This window comes from Diabrotica undecimpunctata, chromosome 10 (assembly GCF_040954645.1).
Source record: "Diabrotica undecimpunctata isolate CICGRU chromosome 10, icDiaUnde3, whole genome shotgun sequence".
NCBI lineage: Eukaryota > Metazoa > Arthropoda > Insecta > Coleoptera > Chrysomelidae > Diabrotica > Diabrotica undecimpunctata.
Genome location: NC_092812.1, coordinates 55530834 through 55552315, shown reverse-complemented (window position 1 = coordinate 55552315; position 21482 = coordinate 55530834). Strand labels below are relative to the sequence as shown.

Sequence of the window (21482 nt, the reverse complement as noted above, 5' to 3'; positions counted from 1 at the left end):
TGGAACTTAAGATTACAGTGAAAAAATAAAAAAAATCCTACTTGGTTAGTTTTTTGTATTTTTTTATTTTTTTGTGTGTGTCATATATGGCACACTATGCGTTAAATCAAGATTCAACTAAAATTAATAAAAAAAATGACGATTATTACTTTCTAATTATAATAATTATTCAGTGTGAAAGTTGTAAGAACAATTTCTATCTTTGTTTAAGCAAGGAAAAACATTACACTTATATATGAGGCTTTTTGAACCACAGGGATATTTGCATATTTGCCTTTCACTACACCATAATGGAAGATAACCATATCCATCTGTTCATACATCTTGCATTAGAATATTGGTTGCTGGACCCCTTCTTTTCTTGTTTTGTAAATTTTCCATATCTCCAGTTGGACGACCACTTTTGTAGTAAAACCAGCTTTATTAACTTTGCATAAACACCCTGCTACTGCCATTTTGAAATCTGCCAGAGCTAAATTATTATGCTCATTGTCACTTCTTCTCCAAATAATCCACGCATCGACAGTCATCAAATCAATAATATGAAAAAATATACGCATGTACCATTTTTTGGATCTGAGTTTGATCCTATAATATCCCAACATTGAACCCAGGAGATCTACTCCCCCCATATATTTGTTGTAGATCGTTACAGCTTTTGAACATGGAACCATTATATGGATCTTATCCTTTTTCGAAAACCGTTTAACTTCAACTGTTGGCATACTCCCAGCATATGTTGATAAAATGTTGACTAATTTGTTGTCATACCATGTAACAACAGATATTTTTGTACCATCAATTGTGGCAACTTTCTCTACCATAGTTCCTCAGCCTTTCTTTTTTAATTCAGCCTCTTTTGGCATATTGCTGTTTGGCACTCTGTTTATTCTAACTGTTTCTAGTGGTAACAGGCTCTGTTTTGTTTGATAAATTTGCAATGGGACGCTGTTGAACCAATTATCAAAGAATATTTTGTGATTTATAAGTCTTGGTACTGTTTGAGTTAGCCGAAGAACCACATTTAAACTTACCCCTAAATCAGGAAAACCATTGGGTACAACATTAGTTTGGCTTCCTACAAAAATTTCATAATCGTAGGAAAATCCGCTGACACCACTAAGAACAAACGCCTTATATTTCCATTTGTGGGGTTTTTGCCGATTATATTGTTTTATAGCTAAACGCGCCTTTGTTGGAACTATCTGCTCATCTATGGCTAAAAATTCCTCTTTCGGAACTTTAAGTAACTGATTCCTTAGTTTATTTAGTATCGGTTGGATTTTAAAAAGTTTATCATGACCAGGATTACCGGCAACAATAGCATCGTTATTGTTCGCAAAATTTAAAAAAAGTTTTATTTCTTCCCATCTATTGCATGACATAACATCTGAGATCAATCGATGATTCAGGCTGGAGTTCCAATAACTTCTAGCGTTTGGCAATTGCACTATTGACATATAAATACAGGTTCCTAAGAACTGTTCTAACTAATTTTCAGAAAGTTTCAAAGGTTTTTGAGGTCTTTTTTCCACTGAATAATATAGTTTGATAAACTATATCTTTAATCATCTCATTTGTTAAAAAAAAATTAAAAATGCTTAAGGTGTATCTACACACGTAATTTCATTAATTAGTGAGAGCAAGTCCGGACCTTTACATTTCCATTCATCGCTGTTATCGGTAATATGACTTAGGGATTAAAACCTTATATAACGTCTGCACATTCTGGCCGAATTCCGTTTGTACTATACCAAAAGGAGATCACTGTTGCTAGTTTTTAGGACAATTATTTGTTATAGTTTATTTTTATGAACGAGAGAGTAATTAGCATAATTTTAACTGGTAGCTCCGACCACTCCATGGGCGTGCTCAAGATTAATTGAAAAATTACTTTGAATAATTGTAAAAAATAAATGAATTATTTCAGTGTTATAAAGTGTTATGTGTATGTAAACAAAAGTGACCTCTTTTATCACACACTATATTAGAACTGACTGGCCTACATTAAAAAGGGTTTTAAAAAATTCACATTTTTTTTAATTTTTAAAAATTACAAAAGAGAAAAAGAGTGTTTAAAACCGTCTAAGGTATGTTAAATAGATGAATAAAAATATTAATATAAAACTTACAGCTACTTGTTACAAATCCAAATCAGATTCAGAAGATGAACTTTCAGAACCAAGATTTATAATAACTGGCTCGATCATTTTATCAGTAATATTGTCCAGCTTCCACATTTTTTCCTCTTCTTTAATAGTGTGATTTACTGCCTTTTCCCAGTTTTCAGGTTTTACATTATTTACGGCCTCCAAAAACAACTGTTTAACATCATGAATTTTAAAAGTGGTATTTTTTCTTGAAACTTCACTCTTTATCTGTGCCCATACCAGTTCAATCGGGTTTAATTCACAATGATATGGTGGGGATCTAAGTACTGTCATTCCACGATTTTTGGCAATTTCATCAATTTCGTATTTTTTAAATTTTTCTTTATGAAGGGCACACAACGAATAAAGTTCCTTTCTTATAGATCCGGGATGGTACGTAATATTTTTTGAACTCAGCAAATTCTGCAAGTCTTTTTTTAACCACTTGGTTGTGGGCAGTCCTTCTATAAGTCTGGAGTGATAACTTGCATTATCTATTACTATTACACAGTTCTTAGGAAGAAGATCTATCATTTGTTCGAACCATTCTTGAAAGACATCAGTCTTTTCATTCATGTCTTCATGGTAGTCACCGGTACGAGTTGATTCAAAAGTTAATAAACCACCTTCAACAAATCCGTCTGAACTGCCAATGTGTACTATTATCAGCCTGCGTCCCTTTCCTGATGGTGGGTTTAAACCAGTAGATAAGTTATTTACAAAAGTGTGCCTTTGACTTGTAACAGTTTCATCCTGCCAAAATTTATTTGGTGTATGACCCTCGTTGATCCATGTTTCATCAAGATAAAATATTTTTCTTTTTTGGTTTCTCATTTCCTTTATGGTTCTTAGAAAATGTCTTCTCCATATGACAATATCGCTTCTTTCTAATAAAATAGACTTTCTGGGATTCTTTTTCCAGCGGAAGCCTATTTCTTTTAAAAGTTTCCATAACGTACTTCGACTCATTTCTGGGTAATCCTTATCATCTCGAACTGAGACAAGAACTTTATCCAATGTTGGAAATTCTTGTCTAAAGAAGAATTCATGCACTTTCCGTCGAAGTCCTTCTTTAAAATGATATTCTATTTGAAATTTTGGTTTCCCTGGAGCATTACGTGGCATTTGAAAACTACCACATTTCTCTTCTTTAATAACTCTGTAAATCGTAGATTTCCCAACACCAAGTGTACTGCTAACTAACTCAACGGTCTCATCAACACTTTCACATAAACGTTTGTCTGTAAATGATTTAAAACAATTAAATATTAATGTTTTTTCATTAACTGTTAGAGGACCAATTTTTCGGCGTTTACACGGCACTTCCAAATTTTCCATAACACTAGTATACACAATAAACTGCACCTTGCAACTGAAGTACCTACTTTTAGTGAACTGTTAAGAATTTTGAATACGCCACTTGGACCTTCCTATATACAAAATGGAAAAACCCACTATCACATTTTCTGTGGAATAAGTTTAGAAGCTAATTATCTAGTCAATTACTGTCGTAGATTCCTGGAATTAAAGAATTAAATGTTTGATTGTTGAAACCCTTACTTCGTGGAATGCACTCATTTCAGATAAAATAAAACGTTTTATTTTATCTAAAGAATTAAACTTTATTTTGCAAATAGGCAAAGAATTAAACTTTATTTTGCAAATAGATAAAATAAAACGTTTTATTTTATCTAAAGAATTAAACTTTATTTTGCAAATAGGTAGGTACTTATTAAACTTTTATTGGTTATATATAACCAATAAAATAAACATCTTACATTTCTTGCAAATTCATTAGTACCTGTTAACCTCCATCACTCCGACACTGGCAACCTTATTTAGGGATTAGTAACCCTCACAACTATTGTATTCTATTCTGCTTCAACCTTTATACCTGGTGGTCATACTCAATTTAAAATTGTTTTCCTATATACTTCTGTAAACTTGTTGACAAATATCTGTTTTTCATTGAGTCACCCGTATCAACAGTTTAGGGATTTGCATACATAATTTATTGTTTTATTACTCTCTCATACATAAAAATACACTATAAGGCTTTTTCTTTCTTCTCTATTATTAATCGCATACAAAAAGTATACTTAAGTTTGTGTTGGCTTGAATGAGAATTCATTAGCCATTGTTATTTCGGTCCTAAGGTTTAGTTAATAAAAAGCATTGATACTTGTACACAAATTTGAAATAGAACTCTAGTAATAAGATTAAAAAATATAAAATTTTCTGGAAGGTATCTATCTAGTCTGAATAAAGTAATTAATACATTTGTACATTCATTTATAGGTTAAGGAAGAAGAATCTGGAACACTGGAAGCCGTCCAGGCAATGCAAACGGTAACGTTAAACGTTCAAAAATCCCGAGACACATACACCCAACGTAACCTTGAATTAGAAAAGTTACGCAAAGAAAGCGCTTCTGCTAAAGAAATAGAAAAGGCTGAAGTTAAGCTGAAAAAAGCGCAGGAAGATTACAAATCCTTTGTTGACAAATATAGTACTGCTAAAGAAGATTTCGAAAAGAAAATGTCAGTGACTTGTAAAAATTTTCAAGACTTAGAAATTAATCATTTAGTTCACATGAAAGATTTTATTACAAAGTACTCAGATGTTGTTGAATCAACACATGAACAGGTGGGAACTGTGCATTCAGAATTCCGGCAACAGTGTATAGAGTTAACTGTGGACAAGTTGATTGTACAATTTGTTCACAGTAAATCTACTGGATTAGAACGACCAGGTAAGCTCTCTCTCTCTCTCTCTCTCTCTCTCTCTCTCTCTATATATATATATATATATATATATATATATATATATATATATATATATATATATATATATATATATATATATATATATATATATTTCAACTAAATTTAATCAGAAAAAACATTTTGCCGAAAATTCAAAACTACCGGCACTAGTTCACTTGACCGGATTGGATGTTCTTTCAAAGTTCAGCAACGGATAACCGAATTCTCATCTTCTAAGTATAAGTGAAATCAAAAATCTCCTTCTCCTAGCTAAAAATACATAGTTCTCAAGAAATGTCTTTTAAATTTCCCAATTTTGTTCCCTATAAACAATCTAACAATGGACTCTGCGTAATTAACTTTTTAAAAATAATTCTCCAAAGTTTTGAAACTGATACGGGACTCAAAAGAGATTGTTAATCCCTTACGTTTTGTTTATCAAGATCGTTGAAAACTGAAACGGCTTTCCCATAATATTTGCTAAGAAACTAATTTTTTATTGTACATTCCCTAAATCTAACACTAAATTTTACATTTCACCCTTATAAGTCTATAATAAGTTCATATCTTTTGAAATTAACTTTTATTTGTTAATATGGCTTTTAACTTGTTGTAGGTACATTGGATTTGGAGGACCCACTAACATCTCCCACTACTACGGAAGCAGAATCGAAAACAACAAAGAGAGAAGGTAATGGTCAAAGTGAATCAGTGCCAACACATGCCAAAACATCTCGTCGAACAACCTCTCTCCTAAACCTCTTCATGTCTAACTCCCAGGGTACGTTTATGGCCTTTGGGTGGCTATTTTACTATTTAACGGGGGCTTGGGCTATTTTTTAGGATCACGTGAAAGTCGAGCGGGTCCATGCAGCGCTCCTTCAAGTCCTACAACTCCAGAAGGGGAGCAACAGTTGACAAGGCACTCCAATAGAGGATCCAAGTGTAAATTTTTCTCTCCTTTTAGATGTACCAGGACCGGGACAAACATATAAAATTCCTTTAATAAATATTGCTTAAAATCTGTCATGATTAACTACTAGTAAAGTGATTACTTTGAATTTTCCATATATTAGAGTTTTTAATTTCAAAAATACAAAAAGGAATTTTATATTTATCTGTTCTACAATTCCTGACATCAGAGGTGCATGAATGGGCCCCAAAGTCTATTTTAATTTTTGGTGAAGGTTTATTTTCTTTATTTATATTTCTTTTTCAGCATTACACCCTAAGTTTGACCTATAGATGGCTTTTATATTTTACTTTCGTTCATTTTTGTATCTAGGCGCATGGCATCTTTCTGTTAATTCTATGGCGTTGTGTTGGCAAATCTTAAAATGTAGTAATCTTATTCTACATTGATATTCTCACATTATGATAATTAGGGACCAGGTTTTTAGTCATTTCAATGAACACTTTTGTGTGTATTCACGAAGAAATTTAATTAGCTTTTTCTTATAATACTTTTGCCATTTCATACATTTGAACAGCATCATTTTTAAGGATAAAATAACGTTTTTACATGACTACAAGAATTATATCTGTTTCACCTTACATTTAAAAATTGTAGAACTTTTATAATGGATATTTGACTAAATATAATTTGAAATGTCTAAAACTTCAGTCTCTTATAACCGAAACTAAGTAAAATTTGTATAATTATATACATATGTAGTTAGCACTTTAAACTAATTGCTTAAGCACCTCCACCTAGTTTCGGACTTGTTGCTGATATGTTTACCAGAGCTTTCATACCTTCTCTATATATTTCGCTATGCCAGTATTTGTTTAGTAAAGTATTATCTTCGTAGGGTTCTTGAGGAGCAGAAGGGACAAAACCAAGCAGAAGAAAGCCAAGAAAAAGAGCAAGGATAGTGTAGACAACCAGAGCAATAAAGAAGAAAAGTCAGATTTGTAAGTTTAATATTGTCATGCACACATATATACAGTACATTCAACTAACTTAAACTTCTAAATGATTAATGGAATTCGCAGAAAACCGTTCGTTGTAGTAAAAGGCACGGTAAACTGCACTGGAGTTCTCCATAATCTTTTTAATTACTTTGTTTAGAATATTTTTGCCTGTATTATCAGTTATAATTAATTTGTATAAAATAAGGAGCAAAAATTCAAATGGAATTTTAAATATTATTGTTTATTTGGCTAAAAATGCATGTATAAATATATTGGTTAACCTGCTGTACAATTATTTTGTAAATAACATTATAATAGTGTACTTTCACATTTATTTACAGTTTTGGCCCATACTTCTGGAATGGCAAGGTGCATTATCTAAAACTATAACCGATGGTTCACTCAGACTAGGTAACAGTTTCTCCTCAAGCAATTTAACAAACATATCTGCATTCACGTTTTCATGGTAATCAGCAGATTTTGATTTTGAAGAAAAAATCAAAATTGCGTTTTCTATAAAGCCTTCTTTCCCTCATGTATGAAGAATGATGTGTCTTTTGCCTTCGCTTTCGGTGTGTTTTATTGATTTTATGCTGTCGTCTTGCCAAATTCTTTTAATTCCACCCTTTGCAAATATCCATGTCTCCTCTAAGCATACGAATGTTGCATTTTCAGATTTAACTCTAGTATATTCTCTAAAAAATTTAATTCTTTTGTGAACCACACTATTCCTTTCGCATAAAAGGTACCTATTATTTTCTATTTTAAATTTAAATCCTAAATCTCTCAACACTTTCCAAAGGCTAGTCCTCTTAATTTCAGAAACTTGTCTTTCGAGTTGTTTTCTTGTATTCGTGATACTCAGTCACAGTAAGACTTCTTGACAATTTCTGACAGTCTTCATTACAGTTTTTAGCTTACTTTCACTTATCCTGAGTGTCCTGAGTCACATAATAATGACTTTAAAGGTCCACCATTGTCTCTTTCCATGGTAAAGTATTTATGCACATTTGCAATTAATTCATTAATATCCAATTTACGTCTAGGCATGATGGTCACTTGAAACTACACGTTTGAATTACAATATACTGAGTTTAGATCAATATGACAAAAACTTTCTAACTGTTGTGCTTGAGAGGTAAAATATAATATTTTCAAAGATCCTAAAAACAATAAGCAAATTAACTTAATGATGATTAGGAATGCCGATTGTAATTTAATTATGTTTGATAAACAGTTTAGAAATGGTTGGAAACCGTACATAAACAAATTAAAATGTTTCCCATAATTATTTTATTTTTAGTACAAGTATTTTCATTTGAAAATAAAAAGTCAAATATATTTACCAAAACCCTAACTTTAACCTGTAATCGCAGACGTCTCAAAAACGGTACACTCTTAACAGACATATGGTCAATCTCACCACCACTATTTAAATTGACAAAATGTTCTAGTTTACTCCGAAGTATTTTTTAACAAAAATTAAAAGTGATATTTTAGTACTTTATATATCTACTTTGAATATAAATTATCCTTAACACGGTAGTATTTATTTCAGAAAAAAAATATTAAACAAGTAGGTGAAAGAAATTTACGTTAAATTACATTATGCAAGAATACTATTTATTTAAAAAAAATGTAACAAAATATGCAAAACTATGAACAACGGGTTAATGAAACATATATTTATTTTATACCTAAAATTTAGCAAAGTGTTAAACATTATGGAGAACACCAGTGCAGTTTACCGTGCCCTTTACTACAACGAAATGTTTTCTGCGAATTCCGTTAATCGTTTAGAGGTGTAAGTTGGTTGAACGTACTGTATGTTCAAACTTAGATAACAGTACACAAATATATGTATATTGTTTTAGGGAGGAAAAGGATGATTCTCAGAAAAGTCAGCGAACTGCTGAAGTAACAGACACTTCAACGCAAGAAGTAGACGAAGATGGATATGTAATACGGCCTGAAGTTACTCACAATTGGACTGGTGAAAAAGGAAGTTTTTATTCATCGTCTGACTCTGACTCGGGTACGTTTTTTTTATATAAATTAATTTAATCATCTAATATATTGTGATTATATTTAATTTCAGACGATGAGAGAGAACGCAAAATACATGTAGAAATTAAGCCTTTGAACAATGGATCTGCCCCTATGTCTGCTTCTGTTGATGAGCTAAGAGCAACAGTTGAGAATCTTTATCTGTCTCCCACGGGAAGTTTTACAAGACGCGGATCAAATTTGGATACAGATCCAGCTATGAAAAGATCACAATCTGTATCTCAACAGTTAGGAAAACCTAGCAGTGACCTTTTGGGCCTAAACTTTCTTCGCAGTCCCACAGCCTCGAATGCTTCTACACCAACAAGCTCCCATCCCTATGCACCTCTGCAGAGTCCTTCACAGCTTGCTTTAAATTCGCCCACATTATCTGTTTCATCTAGATATGCTGGTAAGTTTGATTGTAAGCTATTATGCCTTTACAAGAGAGCCATTAGAGTTAAGCTGTCTGAAGATGGTGTCTAATGCTTCTCTGAAATTTTCAGATACAACACAGTGTAACGTTTTTATTATCTTTTAATTTACAATTTTTAATTTATTATTATAATATTCTAACACTTATTTTAACTTATTTACACCAACACTATAGAACGCAACTACTTAATGTATAATATACCTTTATTTATGACGATACAGTATTTATTTTAGACTTTACAATACGAATTTTTAATTCCGACTAACTGTAAATTTAATTGTTTTTATACATATTCAATTGTTCTGGAACTTCCATCGAAGCCTCAGGTGGAACGTTGACCCCAGTGATGTAAATTTTCGTTACTTTTGAATATTTGTAACGATTCGGTACTTTAAATATTAATATCAAGTACTTTATACTCGGTACTTTCGGAACTTTTATTCTTCAGTTAGAGTACAATATTTGTGACTTTAGTCATTAGTATTTAAAACGTAATGGTAATTATGGAATGGTCTTCGGTGCTTGTATAATATAAAAATGTAGTCCATGCTTGGTTAACTGCGATTTTATTAAATATAATAAAAACTACTTTATTTTCACAAAACAAAAGAAAAATACAAAATAAAAAATAATCGATAAATCGAAAAAATTAAAGTTTTTTATTTTTATAAATTGTTATTACAATGTAAAAATAGTAGATTTTCTACATTTTTTGATTTTAATCTGTTCTTGCATTCGGCTACTATCTGACCGGCTTTGGAAAATATGCTTTCGAATAGAACAGAAGTGTTTACATTACACGGCGTCGCCTCGCCTCGGTTTATCTTTCGAAGTGCTGATTACTGACATGCCAATCGACAAATAATTTGTTTTGTTTTGTTGTCGACATCCGGGTATTTCGCTTAGTATATTATAACTTGTTTACTATAGCTTGGTTATCTGTACCAAATGCAACGAGTATTTCTAACAATGATGAATTGGTACTTTGGGTATTGGACAAATACCCGTTACTTTGTAACGGGTGGGTACTTTTTTTACCTCTCTAGTTGACCCGCGCTATTAACTTTAAAAATATGTTAAAATTTTTGAAAAAAGATGAAAACCTAAAAAAAATGAGTAGTAAAGTTTTGACCTACAGTACCTTTATCTAGAATGTTACGCAGAATCTAAAAATGCAATAATATTTAAGGTGTTCCATTTAAAATAACAAAGGTATTACAAGAATTAATATTAAACTCAACAGTTTTCCAGGTTAAACCGCGTCGATTATCACTGCGCCGAGCTTTCGACATCCTCTCTGATGTCTTCTTCAGGATTTCCGAGTTTAATATTAATCTTGTAATAGTATTAATCTTAACTTTAGGTTTAATTGTACTAACCGCTAAAATCTTTCGGAACATTTTATTCGCCTCTACTGGGAGGAATTTTACCAGCTCACTAAATCATATAGCAATCTGCTGCTACGTAAGAATCGTCTTCTTTGTGATTTAACATTCCTTAAGGTTTTCCGAGTTCATAAAGTTATTCCCAAATTTCTAAACTCGAAACACTATACTATATCTTCCAAATCATTGGAAAGACCAGTTTTGCGCTTCTCTGTAAAGCTATTCATTCCACTAGACGAAAACTAGATGTCACAAATATCAATATTTTTGGTATCTGGTCATCTATTCATTCTTTCAATGTACATTCTATATTATGGGACAGTTTTGACTGTATCAACACATAAGCAGCCCTAAACACTTTCGAATCTAAGACTGAAACTCAGAAGCGTGCGCGTCTACCCCTATTTCGACCATTGCCGCTCAAGCTTAGCAAAAGGTCTCAATTACTCTGTTACCCCCAATCACATTCCAATTGAGACAATCATCTGTCAAACTGAAGAAGCCATCTCCAGTTTACCTTCCGAAAATGCTGAAATAATCAAAGTCCTACTTCGAACATTAGCCAATTCGGGAAAAAAGCCCTGAAAGAACTTCAGTCAAATCCAAATCTAGTCATTCTTTCTGTCGATAAAAAAAATGCCACGATCATCCTAAACACTTCTTCTTACATTAATAAACTCTAAAAACTCATTCCTAATTCCTAATAATCCAACAATCTATCTAGAGAAAACAACAAAAACCATTATGAATAAAACCTCTCTTCCTATTGCCATAAAACAATCTCGATTTCCGCGTGAAAAGTCTTTCCGAACATCTCTGTAGCCTACTAAAATTCATAAACCCGATATTCTTCTACGTCCCATTGTTAGTGCATACAACTGCCCTACTCAACCATTGGCCAAGTACTTAGCCAAAACTCTACAACCTATCGCCGAAAATGCTATCAAACTTCTTAAACAATACACATTCCATTTTGGTTCGCAATTCCGATTCAATTTCAGCTCTAGATCAACACCATCTTAATACAGGCCACAAAATTGATGTTGATAACTCCAGAACCATAGACCCGATCCGCTTCTATAAACCAAGGCTTATACGAGAAGCCATAGAAATTGAAAAAAGGCCAAATTGTCGTCATAATTGTCATCAGTCTCGTCATCAGAATTTTGTCTTTAACATGAAAACTGCCTTACCTAACCTAACCTAAAAAAAAATTCAGCAAGTCAGTGCTGATAAAAATTCGAGCCTGCCATATCTATCACAACAGGTCAACATGACAGATGAAGAAAAACTATTTCCTTAAAAATCCAAATATGAATGTTACAGATAACAATGTTACAAGCTATCGTTAAATCAGAATCTGTTTTGTAATCGATAAGCCGTTTTTTTTTTAAATATAGCTCAGTCCAAGGACAGTTTTATAATATGGCATGTAAAATTTAGTAATTCAAATTAAATATATATCCAGAGAAGTCTATAGAAAAATAACAAATGAAACAAAGGAGCTGATAAGAAGAATAAAAAAATGCAACAATGGCAGAATTTACGTAAAATGATTAGCATTAAGATACATTTAGATGAATTACCTTCTCCACCTAAAGATCGTTCACGGACGAATGCAAGACTATCTGTTTCCTTCAGAAATATAAAAAATACAAAGAATTTTGACACCATTAACAGGTCCTACCTCTCCTATTTTTTACCTTATTTTACCTTATTTTACCTTATTTTACCTATAAGTACCTTATTAGGAGGGGTAAAACCTTCTTATAGGTTTTAACTCTCTTAAGTTTTTTACGTTTACATTCAGAGTATAATTATTATTTTATTATTTAGATGCATTTCCTCTTCTACCTCCTCCTCCTCGCACGATTTCAAGCTTCCAGAGATCCAGACGTATGAAAGATAGAAAAGGAAGATACACCATAACCTCAAGTCTTACCTCTCCCACTGCACCTAAAGTTCCTCCTCGCACTAACTTAGGATTACCTCTTTCATCTACAATTATGGAAGATAAAAAGGATTTTGACAGCATAGTTTTAGGTCTTACCTCTCATCCTCCTAAAGTTCCTCCCCGCACGAACTTAGGATTATCTGTTTCATTCAGAAATAAGGAAGATGGAAAGGATTTTAGGACCATAAACTCTGGTCATATCTATCCTCCACTACCTAAAGTTCCTCCTCGCACGAACTCGGGATTATCTATTTCATCCAGAAATAAGGAAGATGTAAAGGATTTTAGGACCATAAACTATGGTAACATCTATCCTCCACCACCTAAAGTTCCTCCTCGCACGAACTTAGGAATCTCTGTTTCATCTAGAAATATGGAAGATGAAAAGGATTTTGACACCACAGTTTTAGGTCTTTCCTCTCATCCTCCACCTAAAGTTCCTCCTCGCACGAACTTGCGATTATCTGTTTCATCCAGAAATAAGGAAGATGTAGAGGATTTTAGGACCAGAAACTATGCTAACATCTATCCTCCACCACCTAAAGTTCCTCCTCGTAAGAACTTAAGATTATCTGTTTCGTCCAGAAATATGACAGATACAAAGGATTTTGGCACCGTAAACTCAGGTCTTACCTATCCTATATTTATTTTACCTTTTTAAGTTATTTTTATTTACTTTCAGAATATACGAGGATGTATTGAAAAATTGTTAGCCTAAAATTTAAAGTCGTGGAGGCTTGGTTTTTGAACGAAGCTTTTATACTGGCATTTTATTACATTTTTCTCTCTGCAGTAAAATGTTGAGGCAAGCATCACGGAACTAGCGGCGCCACAAGATGGCGTTGTCACGGGTAGCGTCATAAAATAGCTCTTCGTCAATATCGATTCACTACTCTCGATTAATTCGTTTTTAGTCATCACATATTCATTCTAAGCAGGTTTAACATCTTTTTTGAACTCTGATTTGAATTTTTGACGTGTGGAACTTTACAGTGACACTTCTAATAATCTCTTCATTACTGTAGTAACCCAATATATTATTTATCTATGGAATTGGTCTAGGCTAACGAAATATCAATACATCTTCGTACATAAAATTTTATAAATATGATGTAAAGTTTATTTGGTGAATTTACACGGGTTTCGGATTAAGTAAATAGGCAACGATTGAACTCACCATCTGTAAAGATTCTGTATATAGGTTGGTATCTTTCAGTGGATAACGACCGCAAAAAGCTAGCCGTTAGTCTAAAATTAATATTTTAATTTAATCTTGCTTGAAATCCCAATTCTCCCTAAGTCCTCTCATAAGCCCTAAGCTAGATTCTAGGCTAGTGTGGGAATGTCAAGAGTTATAACTGTGGAATTGTTTTGTATAAAGTCACAAATAATTTAGTTTTTTTGAGTTTTCAATTGCCGCTGCCCACACAAAGCATCAACGTAAATATTGTTTTTTAGTTTGTGAGTTCACCGAATAGACTTTTTTATTTATTTTTAAATGATAAACTGTAACATCTGTTTATCGTTCAATTACAAGTCATATTGCAAAGAGTTTGTAGATGCGAAGGATTATGGAACAGACAGTCAGTCATCCCTAATTCTTCTATCTAGTGTTATCAACGGTACTATAATTATAGTCGACAGACTATAATTACAATTCTTTTTACTCTGTACTATGATGCCTTTACAATCATTCTTAAATCTACTATAATTTTCATAAACCATATATTTAGACTGAAAAAGAGAAATTTTTAATAAGTATTTCAATTTTTTTTCCATTTGACGCCGAAATGATGACTGTTCTATATAGCGATGTAGCGCCCCTAGCGTACAAGACATCAATTACATGAATTGATGCATGTAAACGTCTGCAACATACTAAACACTAACGATAAAAATAAAATATATAATTATAACCTCGAGTGTGAACTAGATACTTGATATTCTGTGTTTATAGTACTTGTGTACCGGTAAAAACTCAAATTTCTTCTCATTTACTATATTTTTTCAAATTTATATACCTTATCTTTGCAATTTTTGTTTTCAACTTTTAATATAATAAAAATTAAAACAATTTAACAGTAGGTATCCCTTTTTAGATGGTAACCCTCGTCGTCATCCTAAATTTTCCGGGACCAAAATTATCAGACCACATGTTACCTTCTCTAAGAAGACAGATATAAAGAAATTCCATACCAAAAATGAGGTCATAGCTTTTCTGCTTCAAATGTTCTATTTATTATATCCCCAACATCTATATGTGTTCAGTTTTTTTTAAAAAGCTCAACAGGCCTTAAAGGCCTAGGGCTGAAAAGTTTATTTTGCCATTACAATTATAACTATAAAATACATTTAATATTTCTTATAGTCTTTCCACACATTTCTTTACCACTTCCTTCCATTGATTTCTGTATAATGCTTTTTCTTTCCAATTCTCAATATTTTTTGTAAGACTTCATATACGCTGTCCTTTCATCCTTTTCATTCCAAAATTGTTTAATTTATGACCCTTCCATGCTATTTAGTTTGTTGTGTTATCCATAGTCATTTTTACCATCTTGGACATATGGCTTGACATTTTTTCTGTTTCTGATCAAATTTACCATTTTTAGTCCAGAACATGCTCAAAATACGACAAACCCTTATTTTTGTTATTTAGGAGGACCCTGGGGCTACCTGGGGAGCTAAAAATTTGTCTAAAACGCTTTTTTTTAATATATACTTTCAAGTATATATTAAAAATTATATACTTTTCAAGTACCCTATACCAAATAAGAATCCAGTTCAGTGATGATTTTACCATCTTATCTCGCTATAGCTATATATCTCGCCTTTACTCTCGAACTGTTCATCTTTCAATTTCAAGACATATATTACCCCCAAAGAGTTGATAAATGCGAAGGATTATGGAACAGAAAGTCATCCCTAATTCTTACTTCTACCTTATCTTTGCACTTTTATTTTCAATTTCTAGTAGAATATAATAAAAATAAAAAAATAATGTAACAATATCCATTTTTAGACGGTAAACCTCATCCTCATCCTAAATTTCCTGAGACCAAGATCACCAGACCACATGTTACCTTCTCTGAGAAGATATATATAAAGGAATTCGATGCCATAGAATCAGGTTTTAGCTTTTCTGTTTCTAAATTCTTATTATAATCTATGAGATTATAATAAGAATTTAATAAACATGAAAAAAATATTTTTAGATTTTGAAGAAATCCCAGTTGAACCTCCTTCAAGCCTAGTTCCTCTTAAATCAATCCTAAAACCATGTATGTATACCTTTCCAAATGTTCTTTTATTTGCTCTTAAAATATATCATCAGGTCAGAATTAAGCTTCAAGATATGTATGACGTCCACAAAGTTGATTCCTACAAAAAGATTTTGTGGACATAAATCAGTATTGACTTTAAGCCAGCGTATGATTGCGTGCTATGAGATAAATTGTATGAAGCCATCAATGAACTTAACATACCCTATAAATTAAGTGGAAAAACTATAAGAGACTCGGAGTCACACAATAAGGGAACAATCTTTAATAAGGCAACGCAGATTATGGCTTACGCTGACGATTTGGATTGGATGTATTGAAGACACAAGGAAGATCGACACAGCAAACTGACAATAGTTGCGGGTGAACAGAATCGATCGGGGAAGGCCCAGGCTTAATTAGGACTAGTACCACTGATGATGATGATGAAATTAGTATTGTATATATAACATATAGTATTATATTTTTTTCAAATAAGTATAACTAATATTTATTTTTAGCTATTAAACCTGACTCTCCACCTGTACTCTTACCACTCCCGTATCCTGGTAAGTCAATCCCAAAACCATATATAGATGGCCTGGTTTCAAAAGTACTGCTTACATAGATACTTTGAGAGTTTCTGTAACTGTTTTGTTGTGGATCCATGTTCATTCATGGATTTTACTGTAAACATTTTTTAATTCTTAATTACCCTTTCTGGAAATTTATGATTTTTCATCGGTTTTACTAGAAGATTCATCGATTTTACGGAACATTTCTCTGATTATTTTCATGAGTACTAGTCTGCTGACTGGAATTTGAATGCCTTTGGGTCGCGATAGTCTCAATTCTCAATTAGATCGTTCTTGATCTTTTTAAAACCACTAGAAACTTCATCACAGTCGTCAAGCTGTTCGTGCAGTTGCTTCACGATAGAATATTTTAGCAGCATTGTTGATCGGACAGTGTGAAATATTAAAAATGTAATAAATAGTCTGTACCGAAAACCGGATATATTTTTTTAAAAAAGACAAGGTTTTTTAATTTGGCTAAAGTGCTAATATCGCCCAAGAACCCGAGCTTAGGACCGGCAACAAGAGCATTGAGGTAGTAAATCTACTCAATGATCTGGTAGGCGGAGTTAAAAAACCTTGACTTACCGAGATGTAAAACTACTAAGCTAAAATTAATAAAATCATTACGTCAACAAGATCATAAAGTCAACAAAATCGTTATCAACTAAAAAAGGCAAATATTACACTTCTTTACCTAACACGCAACTTTATTAACATTATAAAGAATGTGCTACGACATAACACTAAGTGAAATTAAAGGCCTCTATAAAAAACGAAGGACAAAAGTTTTGAAATTGCTAACTTCTTGATAAATTTACTTCCATATATTAGATCCAACTTAACTACGCGTTTAAAACAGAACGAATGACACCACAAAAGATCTATCAAAGAGATAAGATAAAAGTAAAACTAAGAAATTACAAAAAAAAGAAATTCACCTACTTAGAAGACTCCATAACTTTCTGGAATTGCTAAAATGTTTCGAAGATTTCATTTTTCTCGGGAAAGACGCTACACAAAGAGCCGAGATAACTGATATGCCAGAAAAAAGATTCAGTGTTATCTATACCACCCTTAGGTTTCTGCCGAAACATTTAGGCGTCGGATCTCGCTGTGGAACGAGCGCCCGCGACTGGATTATCACTGAAGGTTTTTTCGAGATTGCCATTTACCAGCTGTGTGTGAGTATCTGTTGGGCAAATTTTGAATTTGGTAAAGAAGATAAATTGAACCTTGTTTTATTTAATATTATTGATGACGAAATAATAAGAAAATGGCGTCTAAGATAAAGAACTACTAAAGTCGAGATAACTGATATTCCAGAAGAAAGATTTAGTGTCATCTACAATAGTCTTAGGTCTCTGCCAAAACATTTAGGCGTCGAATATCACTGTGGAACGAGTGCCAGCGACTGGATTATCACTGAAGGTTTTTCCTAGAATAACTTCACCTACATCGAAAGATGTCCATTCCAAAGGTGTGTTACTAGCTACATATGGAATTGCGAACTACGTTCATTGTGTACATAGATACTAATGGTTCTATATATTCTGGCGTCAATTTTTAAATTAATGCAATTCGCCACATTTGGAACAAAACTTAAAATAATTATGCGGTTTACTGTGTAAATAGCTCAAAAATGGAAAAATTGTAGTTGCCACATTTGGAACCAAGCCATCGATATGTTTACCTTCTTAATATATTTCATAATATTGATTTTTATATAGTAATACTTAAGCAAGCTTAACCTAAATTCCAATTTTCGCGTCTGGTTCAAACATAGTTCAATTTTAAAACATATTTGACATCCAGAAAATTTATAGGTGCGAAGGATTACACAACACCATCTTATACTTGAATGTTTTCACATGATCGTGGGTATCTGTTATAACTTGACAGGGACCTTGCAATTTCGTATTTAAGCCAGTCAAAAGTTTTGTGATGACCACAATAAATTAAAATTATTGTAAAAAGTTACATTGGATAATAAACTGACATCTTATCCTTTCACTTCCATGAAAAGCGTACTTTTTTTTTAAGTTTCCAAAATCGGTCCAGAACTATAAACCAGTGTACTCACTTTACCAGTAAACACGCAAAAATTTGTCGCTGAAAACTTGATCACTTTTGATTATCAAACTTCTTTTTGTATTATACAATGCACTTGATGAAAAATCTGGTGTGATCTTTGTAATATTTTAATAAAACGGTTAGTTACTCCAGTCATGGAAGGAGCTCCGCCTGTTGCAACGGAACAGAGTTGTGACAAAACTAAATTGCACTTTTGTAGATGTCCGTAAACAGTATTGAAAATATACCTCTCCATTTGGTGTATTATGCTTCTTCTTCTTCTTCTTTTTATGTAGACATGACTCTGTCTGTCGTCTGTCTGATATGATCGTTTCATTCTAGTTTTCCATTTTTTACCCAGTTTGTGATGTTCTCCACCTTGCATCTACGTCGTATATATGTACTTCTAGCTCTGTCCCATAGTGTCTTACCATCAATTTTTCTAAGTGTTTTCATCTCTGCTGTTTATAACATCCTTTTTGTCAGGTCTTGTTTCTGTCGCGTATGTCATTATTGGACTGATGATTATTTTGTAAATTCTGCTTTTCGTTTCTTTCCCGATATTTTTATTTCTCCAATTGTTTCATTTAGGCAGCTTGCGGCTCTGTTTGCTCTATTCACTTGATCTTCCACTTCGGTTTCGAGCTTTCCGTAGCTAGATAATGTGGTGCCTATTTGTTCTATTATTTGACCTTCCTGTCCCAATTTCCATCTTAGTAAATTTACTGTTGTAACCATGCATATTGTCTTTTTTGGGAAAATTAACATGTTAAATTTTCTGGCGGTTATATTAAATTGGTGCAGCATACGTTGTAAATCATCTTCACTTTGAGAGCGACGCGTATTGCGTCATCTGGTTGAACAATAGAGAACTCTGGGAATCTCCCTGTCTTATCCCATTGCCAACTTCATTAGGGTCAATTAGTTCTTCTACTTTTATTTTTATTGTGTTGTTCGGTCGTTTCGATTATTCCTTAAAGTTTCTCTCTTGCGTACAATAAGTGGATAACGTCCTTTAATTTGAATCGGCCAAGGACCTTTTTAAGGTCCACGAAACATAGATATGCCGGTTTGTTGTATTCTAATGATTTCTCTTGCACTTGCCTCATTATAAATAGCGTCGGTGCATGATCTTCCCGACCTAAAACCTTGTTCTTCTACTAGTGTTATAATTTCATTCAGTTTATTTGCTATCAGTTTGGTTTTTAATTTCAGTGTTGTGTTTAATAAATTAATTCCTCTGTAATTTTCCGGGTCCGATTTCATTTTTTAAGAGAGGTATTATGATGCTTGATCTCCATTCTCCTACATCTAGTGAATTGAGGCATCTTACGTCGATTATATTTCATGGATGTATATCTCTGTTGGTTATAACATCATCATCATCATAAGTGGCTCGACAATCCGTTGTGGATCTTGGCCTGCTCACAAAGAAGTCGCCACTCCTGTCGATTCCTGGCAACTTCCCTCCATCTTCTAACCCCTAGAATCTGTGTTGGTTATAACATAATCTATCATATATATTTGTCCATGGGTGTTATTGAATGTATATTTGTGTTGATCTTTGTGGTCAAAAAATATATTCTTTATTTTAAGTTCGTTGTTCGTGCAGAAGTTTATCATCAGTTCTCCATTTTCGATTTTAACTTTCTCGTCATGTTTTTGCTTAATTCCGGGTATTTCTTGATTGCCTATTCGAGCGTTAAAATTCCCCAATATTATCATCTTCCCTCTGACTTGATCTACCACTTTTTCCCTTGTTGTTTGAGGCTTATTATTTTCTGGGCTGTATAGTCCGATGATGTTTTGGTCTTCCTTCTCCATTCTTATCTTTGCTGTTACAATCCTTTCTGATATGTATTGACACTCTTTGATGTGATTTTGGTACCTTTGGTGTACTTCTTTGGTCATGTTTTCTTTTGCTACTCCACTGTAGATTAGTATGTATTCACCTTATTTTGATTGCCCCTTTCCTTTCTTTTTTGTTTCCTCTACAGCGGAAATGTCTCTTTCAGCACTTAGGTTATTTCTTGGTCCCTTGAGCTGAGCGACCTGATATTCCATGTAGTAATTCTTACCTGGGATGTGGATATTTTTCGCTTGTCCTTATTTCTTGCCGTGGTCATCTTCACAGTATCAATCCTGTTCCGGGGCTGTACATTGTTTCTTTGAGCATTATTAGTTTTGACGATTGGTAGGTTGCTAACATTACCAATCACCCTTCACATATTATCCGGGCTTGGAGCCGGCTATGTATTATGCAATGGTACTAATTTCATTAGTTCTTCATAAAATGTGATTATTAGAATGTTCAGATAGCATCATCTGTGTTTTTGCGCGATTAAACTTTCTGGAACAAGCCAGAAGAAAACTTACGTACGTACGTAAGGCACAATGACAATAAAGCGATGATCATGGGAGACGAGTTCTGCTGATACGAGTTCATCGTTGTGATACGTGTGTGGACGCGCGTATTCAAATACGGTTTTTAACACTTTCTACTAAGACGATAATTAAAAGTTTGTAAATATAATATATTTATTTTTAGAACTAGGAGAAATATTTTCTGAGGATGGTGAAATTCAACATCCCCCACCTAAGCACCCTCCGCGTCAGACTCCAACTCCAACATCTGGTTATATGTCAATTCCAAGACCACCCTCACGCAGGTCGGATTCTTCCAGAACTTTGTTGAATCAAAATACTATATCCCGTGCCGATAGTATTAACAGTTTAGAATTTCGCACTGCTTCAGTTCCCATTGGAGTATCTAGGGGACCCTCTCCCTTAACCATTGGCATGGCTGATACAATTCCACTTGCTGTTGCCTTCCATGAAATTGTTCATTCGTACTTTAGAGGAGCCGACGAATCTAGGTGAATATAAGTGTATATATCGGTGTTGTAAAAAATATTAAATATTTT

General features: G+C 33.1%; 1 protein-coding gene across 3 annotated transcripts in view; it reads left to right on the top strand.

The window, feature by feature from the left end:
- LOC140451987 (F-BAR domain only protein 2) overlaps positions 1–21482 on the top strand; it is a 28984-nt gene that overhangs the window by 5103 nt on the left and 2399 nt on the right. Inside the window, exons 4-10 of one of the 3 annotated variants that reach the window (XM_072545985.1) lie at positions 4449–4902; positions 5532–5696; positions 5759–5860; positions 6727–6829; positions 8704–8864; positions 8928–9287; positions 21107–21434. In XM_072545985.1, the coding sequence (XP_072402086.1) occupies positions 4449–4902; positions 5532–5696; positions 5759–5860; positions 6727–6829; positions 8704–8864; positions 8928–9287; positions 21107–21434 (1673 nt within the window). The remainder of the gene's footprint in view (positions 1–4448; positions 4903–5531; positions 5697–5758; positions 5861–6726; positions 6830–8703; positions 8865–8927; positions 9288–21106; positions 21435–21482) is intronic. The other 2 variants (XM_072545987.1, XM_072545986.1) reach the window with 2 other exon arrangements.